Consider the following 12,134-nt stretch of genomic DNA (forward strand, 5'->3'; position numbering starts at 1 on the left):
TTTAGGTTGTACACTCTTTATGCGCTCAACGTTAAATGAAAATGCGACGTTGCCATTTACCTGGATCCACCACATAAAGGAAATGGGGGCTGCTATCGACACGTTAGTGTAAAAGACAGTTACTTCATTCACGTATGTTGTGGGTCCAGGTAAATGGCAACGTTCATTTTCATTTACCATTGAGCAGTAAAGAGTGTACAGCCCAAAAATTCCTTCGCTTTAGATTAAAAATATTATATTTGGGGACGGTTTCCTCTCTTGTATTTTGTTGTAAGTCTGATAATAACAGAGTTATCCAATGTCAAGGGACTTTTGAGACACCCTGTATATCCCCTGAAAGGATATCCGAAAAGGAAACAGACTACAACCAATAGCTTACTTCAGGAAGTTTACCTAAGAATAATGATCATTATTTCTCTCGAGAAGGGATAAAAAGAAAAAAATCAGAGAAACTGGTGCCGATGAACTATTAAGACCATACTTCTGTAAAACCGATACAACAATTTTATTCACATTTTGTATGTGTATTTCGTTTAAAAAAAAAAAAAAAAAAAAAAAAAAAAAAACAATATAGTATAATTTATTCTTACTTTGAAGCAACAACAGGAGTGAAGAAAGTTTTAGTTGTGAAAAAACTCAAACGCAAAAATCAAACGGATTTGTACATTTCATGACATATGTTGACAAGAGAAACCTAAAGACTAGCCTATTGTACTGAGATGAAATTTAAACTTACAAGATATTTCGAATTTTCCACCATAAACAAAAAGTTCAGGATTACCACCAAAGGGTAAAAGGTAAAACTTCAGTAGGAAGGAAAAACCATAACAACATTAGTAACAAAAACAGCTGGATCTACCATTGTATTCTTGTATTAGCAACGTTATATATAAAATACGATGCACATAAAACACGACATCAGATCAACTTTTAACACCTCTGATTAATACAGAAAGTTAAGTTGATTTTGAGTTTAACGTCCCTTTTCAGCAGCGAGGCTTATGAGACGTGGACCTACTGATTAACGTGGAATCCGAACCACATGAGCTCCCGCCGGGAATCGAACCCGGGTCTCCTGCGCCAAAGGCGCGTACGCTAAACGCTTAGCCACGGAGGAGCTCTAATACAGAAAGGAATTTAACAGGTTATTAAAAGTTATATGGAATATTAATTTAGCATCTTGTCCAATCCACCATGAAAGTTTACCAAATCTCCATCTCATTAACTCCGTAAAAGACCACTGCTGAAATATCTTGTTGAAGGAAGCATGTTTTACACCTACTGAGCTGGGAACTGCTTTCACATCTACCTTATTCGCATGATTTAACAACTATCTTTTCTTCCCAGTCAGCGTGGTGTGTGGTTGAAGAACTTAAAAATCACATAATACAACGTGCTGTAGATAAATGATAAAATTAACTGTGCAAAAGTACGTTCTGTTTTGGGCATACACGTAACGAGTAAAATGTATGTTGACCATAGTGACAAGAGTTATGAAACATTTACAACTGAAATTTCAAACTTTTATAGCCCGGTTGTTATGACCAAACAAATTCACACGGTTCTTATACAATTTGTTCACAAAAGTACGCTTTAATGTTTATATATGAGACATTTTCCATAATACAAGGTCAACATATTTATATCAACTTACAATACTACGACGCTTACTACTCCATCGAAGTCGAAAGGAAGTCAAACGGAAGGTTGTGCGCATTTCTTGTAAAAATTATACTAGTTTGGAGATTGCGATAAGATTCCTTTTTTCGCATTAAATCACTAGTTTTATTTTCTCTTGCTGTTTGCAAATGCTGAAATTACTGCCTCATACAAATACGATGTGATACAAAGAATTAAATCCGTAAAGCTCTGTTACCTATTTCATCATATTTCCACTTCTGGTTCACAAATAAAATTGATTTTCGAGCCCTTGTTATCTTCCAGGCAAGTGTGTGCACAGTTGGAAGTCAATATTTTATTATAATGGACTGACAGAAAACATTACAATGAAAAACATGTCTATCATGAACTTGTTAGAGATGTTAGTACCAAACATCAAAAATAATAGTTAAAAATTTTTACCAGCGTACAATTCTTTACAACGAGATGAAACAAACCTGCAAACCAGCACAATCATCGAGATATTAAGAAGTGGAAGACAACAAACAATGGATACACGACTCCAAAATTCGGTCAAAGTTTCAGAAAGTTACTTTGTAAGAAGTACGCTTATTAGAGAATGAAGTAAAGAGAGGTTTCAATGAGCTGCCAACGAATGTACCTCTGCTAAAACAGACAGAATTCTACATCACTGATTTACAATAGTGTACACATCATTAGAAGACAGTGTAAATCAATCATCCCATGCAATAGAATCATAATAGATACGGCAGAATTTTCTTTGAAGGTACATGCTTCCAGCAAGGATAAGACCTACTGCGGAAAACATTTTGACTCTCTTTTACAAGGTATTCTTCTTGCTAAGAAAATGATAATATTCACAGAAATAAGCAAAACATGAAATGATTTTTTAGTTTAACGGCTCACGATCATGCTCTTTACGCTAGAGACGGATGAATCAATGAAAGTGAATCACTATAAAATCAATTTCTTTCTGTTCTCTCACCGGGAATCGAACCCGGGACCATGTGCACCAAAGCTACACGCGGTAGTCTCGGGAAGGGCTAAGAAATAAGCAAATTGTACACAACAAGTTCTTCAATAGGATTTCATTTCGAATCTATCGTTTAAAGGTAAAAATGATGGTTTATGGCAGTTAGATAGAGCCACTATCGGATTATACTTAATATTTACTATTATTTTACAATTTTCCCGTTGGGAAGGCGTATCCTCATAAACACACAACAAAGAAATAGGAACGACAAGACCAACATCTAGTACAGGCCAAAACACAATTTCATACTTATGTTGATAAACATCTATGTTAGTTACATTATTCTTCACAGATTTTACAACGGAAAAATATATTGAACTTTTCAACTACATTATATTGAAAAATCGTAACCACAGAAGTATTCAAAATTTCTTGTGAATGATTTTTTTTTTTTTTTTTTTTTTTTTTTTTTTTTTTTTTTTTTTTTACCTCAGCATATGGTAGTTATTGGATTTCATTATCTGAAACTGGAGACACCTGCTACTGCGTTTAAGCAAAACGTAACCTTTACTGTTGGTCCACAAACTGAATCAACTTGTCTAAGAAATAATATGATTTTCCAGTATCTTTGGTAGAGGGTGAGCACGCAGAACAAATAATATTAAGTATCTGAACATGATACAGCTTTTCCTTCACAAGGCCAGTAAAAGGATAACACCGGTCCAAAAGTGTGCACAAACTTCACTTCAACATTATTTCCTCTACATCTTTAAATAATGATAACCCAAGAAACCAGTGGTTATCTTAACACATACAGCATACGAATTAGTGTTGATGCCCGCGATCCTTATTGAAGAAGATGATTTTTTACGCAGTAAAATGAAAAATTGAACTGAAATCAGTATCGCCACTGATTCGCTTTTCCAAATTGAGGTTTGGCTTAGAAGAGAGAAATAATGTTATGATCGTGTTCCAGGAATTGTTTCTGCATTAAAGAAAACGGTTTTGTAGCTTTTTGCAAGTATCTATGAGAGTTTCTGTTTTCAGCAAGCTGAAATGTATACGTTCAATGCGAGAAGTACAGAAGGTAAAAACTTTCGATGTATTAAAAAAACAGACTGTCTTTAGTCAGCAGGCGTTTAATTGTCCCACCAATACCATAACCCAGAGATTTACCATCGTTAGTAGCAAAAAATGACCATGATGCACTTCAGAAGAAACCTCAGAATGGGTACATAAACCAATAAAGTTCTTGAATTGCGCAGTGCATCCATCACTAAAGTAACCTACATTTATAGATTTTGGAAACTGTTCTTATATAAAGCAAGTTATTGCTTTCTGAGTCTCATACATACATGACACATCATGACCTAGGTCATCTGATACAATACACAAACTGGAAATAGTCAGGTCAGGTCTGAAGATCCAGGAAGACGTGTATATAGTATTGCTGGAGGTAGGGCAAAGGAATTAATAGATCAATGATATCTTTGAGCTTCGTCTTGAATAACTTTTACTAAAGTACAGAAGATCGACGGTTTTCTCACGCTAGTTTTCTTTCTATCCTTTAAGAAAATGCACGTGGCACAAACTTTTCAAGTTTCCGTATCAAAATTCCACATACTCGTCCAGTATGACAGTAGTTCTCACTAATTCTGTTCTGTCCGGCGATACCCATTGATATTAAAACCTTCAAAATTTTCAAGCAAAATCCGCCTAAATTTTCGCTGGAAGGACACCCGAAACAATGTCTTAATATGCAGTTGCAACTGCCCACAGAACGACCACATGATGGATCAAGTCCTGCTATAAATCTCTTCTATATGGCATACACACAGTTGGAGAATAACAATTTTATGTATTGTACACATGGAGATGGAATATGTCCCACAACAACCTGCTAATACATATCACTTAGGCGGTATCATGCAAAATTTAGAAAATTCAATTTTGATATACGGATGTTGATGTTTCAATATGGAATAGAGTTCTTTTACATTCCCAAGTAATGATCTCTTCTCCAATTTAAGAAATTCTCACTGTTTTTGCACGCAGAATTCTAGAATATTCATCATCAAGACAAACGTTTACTGTTTAAATTACAACATCACTCAACTATTCACCCTTTCTCACTTCAGGAATACCTAAAATTCCTTTCTTCTTCAGAACATTCTTTGCTTATCGGACGGCATTAAATTCATCGATAAGTTGTTCTCTACTCCAGGACGAGGCCACAAAGTTAACAGCTGTAAATTTTTCTTCGCGTGATTTGACTCTGGAGTTTCGTTTATTAAATCAAGAAGTTTATCCATGCCATGACCCTTTTGTTTCAAATCTTTAGGAATCTTACGAATATCTTGTTCAAAAGAAGGTTCTGGTTCCAAAACTTTGCTTACTTCACTTTTCAGAGAAGTTGCTCAATCAGTCTTTCTTCCACCAGATATAGGTTTGCTATGTAACAGAATGGCATTGGAATTTTACAGGTAATTCTTCTAATGCTATAAATGATACATTAAGATGCTTTATATCCGTGTTCACATTTGCTAACTTCGCCTACGAATTTATATTCAAAGGATTTGCCAAGTTCGTTTCTGCATTTATCACATATCTTTTGGGCAGGAACAGTCCTTAGAGTGTCAATGCTTTTGTTAATTTTACAATCAATACATACATTTCTCAAAGCTTTGGTAACTGGTCTCTTGTGGCATTTAAATGGGGCAAAATAACTTGTCTGATATGTTTACAGTTTCTTAAGTAATATGTCTTGTGATATTCACAAACACTTTTTAACAAATCAGAACTGATTCCATTCCTTTGGTACAACACTTCTTTTTCGGATGCACTTATAGCAGCAATATAATGTAATTTCACCAGCCATGTGTAGCCACTTTTGTGGAATTCAATTTCTCTTTTCTTTTCCACATTGCACTGTTGAAATTCACTTCTTGACATCGCTATAGAGTAATTTCTTACTTGACTGCCGCCACTCCAATAAGCATTCAGTCTTACGCACTAAACTTAACTACGTATCCATAGTGCAAGATCAGGCAAGACTTGACATGTTCCTATTGGCATTCTTCAGACAAGATTTTTCAAGTCAACTTTGCAGTTCAAGACATAAGTAGCATATTCGCGATAATTCAGCGGTTTTCAATTCGTAACTAGTCCTGCATTAGATTGAATATCTTATTGTGAATACAATTCATTCACAGGCAAAAATTCGTTAATATCATAGAACGAAATTTACTCCCATTCCACAGTTGCACATTAGGAAAATCATCTCTCTCAGTTAAGCCTCAGCTTATCTTAAACGCTTCAAAAACTACAGAATAATTCAAAAACTAAGATGAATTTAACACTTCAGACGGAGAAAAAAATTATTCATGTGTTAATGGAACGAACATTTGTCTGTGTGTATATTTAACCATATCTTACATATTTAACACTACAAACACATACTGGTACATCAACAAAATATATTAAATAAATGTATGCTCTTCAACTAATATAAATTTTGCATTCTGACCACGAGCTTTTACTTCAGTTTGTGAGGTAATCTTATATTGGTGAGACTTTTATCTAGCACTGGTTCTCCGTAATTGTCATATAAGCTTCATTTCTACCCTCATTTGAATGATAATGTAATACAGATTTGTAATATAAATTCAATTTTGAAATTAAACTCACAATACTAACTGAAATGCTCACTCTTCTTACGGGGCGAACAGGGTTTATACAAAATATCTGGAAGTAAATTAATGTGAAAGTGAAATAAATAGCAAAGAGCCTAGGATAGCTGACATGCATGAAAAAAGGGGGGATGGAGATTTTGAAGGTTGAAAATAAAGAAAGAACTAAAATAAATAAGGAAGAACTTCGTTTCCGGTGTTGGCCTTGTCGATCCCGGAACAATCGATATGCCCATTCTTGCTTTAACCTGGACTTGGAATGTCGCCGGGACTGTCATGAATCCACTTCGCAACTCCAAAATCTATGGGTTGGACACTAATCTCGATCGTTTTGAACATCTTATTTTAATCTATTCTCATCCCCCACCTCCTAGCCGATGGAGGCTGAGTTTGGACTTGAGGAGGTAATCCATTTACGTGACCCTGAAACTATGTATTCAACGGCAATATTGGTCATTTTTGTTTATTTTTACATGTCGGCCCCTAAGGCTTGTACGGGTGTATTACTCCCAAACTATTGCAATTTATACGTGTACGAAGTTAGGCTGAAATTGCTCCAGGTTTCTAGAGTTATGCTCTTTACGTATACATGTAGAAAGAGAGAGTTCGGAAAGGAAACAAAAATATGATTACAAAATTTCGAAATCAATGATTCAATTTTTGATTATCCCTCTTTTCTGGGTCCTAACCCACTTCAACACCAACAAAATGTACACTTAATGATTAACTGAGACTGTGTGACTGCATCAACGCAATATAGTATGCCAATGCTTTACTCGCACTAATGGAAACACTTTACGGACAATATTCAAAGCTCGTTCATAGGCCCGTCTGTGTTAAACAAGAATTTTTAACAAAACTACTCAAAACAACACTAGTTTTATTCACAGTCACTTTGAACATACCTACAGCTTTAATTATACATATATATATATATAATGTGTGTGTGTGTGTATGTAAGATGACCTTGAGAAAGAGCAGGATTCCTGAAATTCTTAAACATTGGTCTCCTATTTCTCACAAATGATTAGGACTGAAGAAGAAAGGATTTCCATGTCTTCATATCTTAACACTGTTAACAAGTACACGAAATTTCGTTAAAATATGAAGTTTCATTCAAGAGATTTCGTTCCGGTTCTATTCTGAACAATTCAATTCAAGAGCATTCAACAGCCAATAAGCATTCGATTTCATTGCAGGGAAAGACAATAATAAACAAACAACAAACATTGTCTACTAAACTGCCGAATAGTTTATCGTAAGTGTGCAAACAAACTGAAACTACAGAAAAGGACAGTAACATCTAACCAAACCTAATTTAATACATTTTGGACGGCATTTAGTTATGTCCTTCAGAGCTGTACAACACATACTCCACAGTCAAATAAAATTTTAACTGTGCCTTGTCTGTACATATACAAAAGTATCATATATGTGTAAAGAGAAATGAAAGTAGTTTTCTTCATGTTGACGATGTAATTCATACAACACACGACAAAAGAATAACATATTCACAGCATACCAAAACTATGCGTGCACCAAAAGAAGTGTTCTTCCTATGTCCGCTAAGTTGTTTAATAAGCTCCCAAGTTATTTAAAGGATATCAAAAACATACAGAATTTCAAAAATGAATTATTTAATCTTTTGTGTAACAAAATATATTATCATACTAATGAATACTTGGGTGACAGTTTGTAAAATAATGTAATATCAATTATATTGAAATGTCTTCTTATTATTTGACAAGTCCTATGTACTGGTCTCTGACCAATAATGTACGACATGGATGAATAAATGAATATAAAGTTTTTCCACTATCCTCGTTGATGCATATACCTAACACCGCTAAGGCGCCCACTCCTTACGGAGGCGACCCCTCGCTGCCACTCGGTTCCCCTGCTGCGCTCTGCCCTGACTCGGTTAGATAGCATTCTTGCTTTTAGTAGCCACCTAGCACAACACAAGTTGGTTGCGTTCTCTGCACTACATTTTATACCATACATCCACACTGTATTTCGAACAATAATTACGACCAAGTGAGCCAGGGTCACAACCTATTATTGGGGGGGGAGAGACTAAATAATAATCCTTTTTTTTTTTTTTTTTTTTTTTTCGTGTGGCCCGGCGATACAGTAGTAATGCCTGAATTAGATTACGGCTAACTACATGCATCATTGTATTCATATTCCTTCTTGTGCGCTTCCGGTAAGTACACTCATGTCCAAAATGACTGTCTCATATTCATAAATAAGTTGTAGGAGTATAATTTGATAATGATTTCGCCCGATATTTTATTATAATGTTAGTATGTGTATAATCGGCAAAGACATGTATGTGGCAAATTTCATGCCTAAAGAGCAGTACTTAAATAAGGTCAATATAACGAAAAGAAAAATTCTTGTCTATTTAGCAACATTTCCTTCAATCTGATTTTTGTATTTATAATTCTTTCCCTATGAAATTTGCCACAAATATACATTTCCCATTACACACATAGTAACAGTATTAAAAGTACCCTACAAAATCACTATCAAATTATATTCCCACAAGACAGTTACAGATATGCGACAATCACTTTGCACATGACTGTACATATAACATATAGTCTCTACAGCATTTCACATTTCTCATTTCTACAAAACGTATTTCTATTCGCATCTTAAATTAATCACAAATCAATTACGCTCCCCTTAGTTCACATTATTTTTCCTGTAAATCTTCTATTTTTTACCTATTTTTGGCCCCCTTCATCTAAACATAGCCCGTAGATTTTGGACAATAGTTTGCATAATATAACGCTGTATTTAAGCCCGAACAGCTTCAACCCTCCTAAAGTCAATCTGGACACAGAAGTGAAACTCCTCCGTTAAGATATTATGTTTAACGGTCATAAGAGTATATTTTATGCTAAAAGAATGAAATATATAGTAACGTAATGAACGGTCTCAGATTCTTAACCTGTACGGAAGGTTCTTCGAACGTCCAACGCCTATATAAAAATGCAGCTGTTCTCAAAAATTCATACTATTACTGAAGATATTTTAATCATTACACCATGTTTCTACTTCTTTTGATAAAATTATCGAGTCTGCGCTCGCTATATAAATGTCTCCCAATAAAAATCCTCATGACATTTACGAGTATTTGCAGCACGAAAATGCGTTGGAAAAGTAGTAATATTTGTAAACAATTAACCTAGTGTATCTTTTTTTTTTAAAAAAAAAAAAAAAGGAAAAATCACCCGTTTATAGCAAACAAATGGTAATTATCTGTTTACTTATTATATATAGTAAGTTGTAAGTTAAATTACCTTTCCTTTCATTTCCAGTTCGAGAATCCATTTTTTTCAGACACCTCTTGTGTCTACCCTTTCGATATCAATTTTTACCGTGGATTAACTTCACACAATTTTTACCGTAGATTAACTTCATATCTCAGTTCTCTCGGTACGACTTTACTACTTCACTGCTTTTTATCATTGCCTTTCGTTGAGCGTACCAGATGTTAAAGTTACTTCATTCACTTGACTCGGACTATCTGCATCAACTTCAGATAAGATAGAAAGCAAACGCAAGTGACTTAATGCATGACCGTCGATATTCTTTTGGTAGTAGCAGCGGGAAACTCCCTCTTTCAGCTGTGTGACTGTTTATCTATTTGTTCTTGACTTCTTCTTAAGGATCATTTGGGTCAAGTAGTTTGTGCAGACTACTGCTGACCAATTGAACAACTATGTTTATTAATCAGTAATTGTAAATTGTATTAGCACATTTTATATATGCTAAAGTTATGTTAACAAAAATTCAACAAGATAGTTCTGTTTTATTTTCATGGGCATAATAGTGGGAAAACAAAAGACAATTACCCAAGTCTCTTGCTACAAATATACAGTAATGTTCTTAATGGTGGCTCGGAGCTTTATTACCCTCGAGAACTATGAAATTCCCCTATTATCCTCAGCCTTGCTTATCCTAGCTTATAAGTATTTTCGCAGTACAACTTTCAACCTCCCTTACTGAAATTCTACCCGTGGGAAGTTGGAAATCATCACCTCTATTTCTAAAGATACGGGAAGTCAATGCTGGGTAATGGTAACCATCGGCGCAAATGTTTTCAACATTGGGACTAGGGGAGACAGGTAAGACCATTTCCATATATATATTAAGCGATGTTCAAAATATTTATAAAGTAGAGAAACAATGTTGTGGAGGATCAGGGGAGCAGAATTGTTTTTAACATTGGGAGGCGGGCTGATTTGAGGCAGACTTGTTCTGGGAAGACATGAATTTCATCTCATTTTCTTTTATAGTAACCGGATACAAATCATCACATTTCTCCCCCAAAAAACATATTTCAAATCGGATTATCCGGGAGACAGTAACCCCCAGTTCCAAGATTGGATAAGACATGTTCCCCTCAAACTCCGGGATTTGCGCCAGTCGTGGTAACAAGGATGTTATAAAATAGAGGATCTGCCCATATCTATCTTCATCCTGTTAACTGAATAAAGCCAAAACAACAATGGAGCATCGTCTGAGCCGGCACGTCTGATTGGCTACTCTCGTGTCCGCCTTGATTGTTGGCTCGAAACATTGTGATCTTAGTGGCACGGAGCGGGCAAAGTAGGTGAGGTAAACTGTGAAGTATGGCTTCACGATTTTGTTGTATGGGCAGATCCTCTATTTTACAACATCCTTGGATGGTGACCAATGTAGGGGAGGTAGGGCATATCAGACACTTTAAGGTTGAAATTGAAATAGTAACGTTGCTATCAATGGAAAGTCGATCATTTTGCAATACAATATACTTTATCCTTTCTTCTACAAATGTAAAGAGGTATAAGGCGTGACCGTTTTACCAAACAAATTGTATGTCCAAATAAATTGGTCTATTGTGAATGATCGTTTTACCCCAACCCCCTGGGTAAAATGACCCCATGCTTGGAACATACATATATTAACACAAATTATATTGTTTCGATAAGAAAATGCCAGTTAATAAAACAATTACTTGTACAATGAGTGGAAAACTATAAAAACGAAAATAATACTAAAATAAAATTAAATGGAAAAGAAAATACAAAGTGGAATAGAGGGGCTATCAAAAAATATCGAGACTAGGTCTCTAACATGCCAAAAGATGACAAAACAAGGACACACGCTCGATCACAGGAAGCACTGACCTTCATACTATTCACAGGATAATATGTTACCCTGCTCAATTCGACACGAGGTATTTTGATCCCCTGTACAATTGTAAGGGGCCTTTTGCCCCAATCCCGATATAACTTTCAAAAACTGTTTCTGTCTGTGTATGAGAAATGTCTCAATGATGAGTGATGGTGAGCGATCAAAACAATAGTGAGTTAAAGATGATAGGTATTATTATTATTATTATTATTATTATTATTATTATTATTATTATTATTATTATTATTATTATTATTATTATTATTAACATACTGAAAAGAGGAAGATAGAAGTCACTGTCGGTATAAAGCATTGTGTTTCATACGCTCATATAAGAAACAAAAATATAGTTCCAAGAAAGAGTAAGACAACTAATACACTATTATAAATAATCGTCCACGGGAAACCGTGTTGGAATTGAAATTCGGAGAAGTGATCAAACAAATGGTTCCGCTATCGTCTCAGGACTGATTCCATTGAGATAACCGATTGTTGAAGAGTCTGCAGATTGAATATAAAGTTAAAATTGTATTTACCATACAGCGTTGTATGTTCTACTGTAAAGTTTGATGAATGGCGGGAATGTAAGACTAATGAATCAGTGATTATATGTTCGAATTGTTCGTAATGGAAAAATAACA

The 12,134-nt window shown here is 34.9% G+C and overlaps 1 protein-coding gene across 2 annotated transcripts in view; it reads right to left on the reverse strand.

Annotated features, from left to right (window-relative positions):
- LOC145664412 (uncharacterized) overlaps positions 1-9,996 on the reverse strand; it is a 73,251-nt gene extending 63,255 nt beyond the window's left edge. The window contains exon 1 of one of the 2 annotated variants that reach the window (XM_081731093.1): positions 9,615-9,996. In XM_081731093.1, coding sequence (XP_081587219.1) covers positions 9,615-9,645 — 31 coding nt within the window. In that variant the 5' untranslated portion in view covers positions 9,646-9,996. The remainder of the gene's footprint in view (positions 1-9,614) is intronic. The other variant, XM_081731092.1, reaches the window with a different exon arrangement.
- Between the last annotated feature and the right edge of the window lie 2,138 nt (positions 9,997-12,134).

The sequence above is a fragment of the Thermobia domestica genome, chromosome 11, assembly GCF_964235325.1.
Source record: "Thermobia domestica chromosome 11, izTheDome1.hap1.1, whole genome shotgun sequence".
In the NCBI taxonomy this organism is placed as follows: Eukaryota; Metazoa; Arthropoda; class Insecta; order Zygentoma; family Lepismatidae; genus Thermobia; species Thermobia domestica.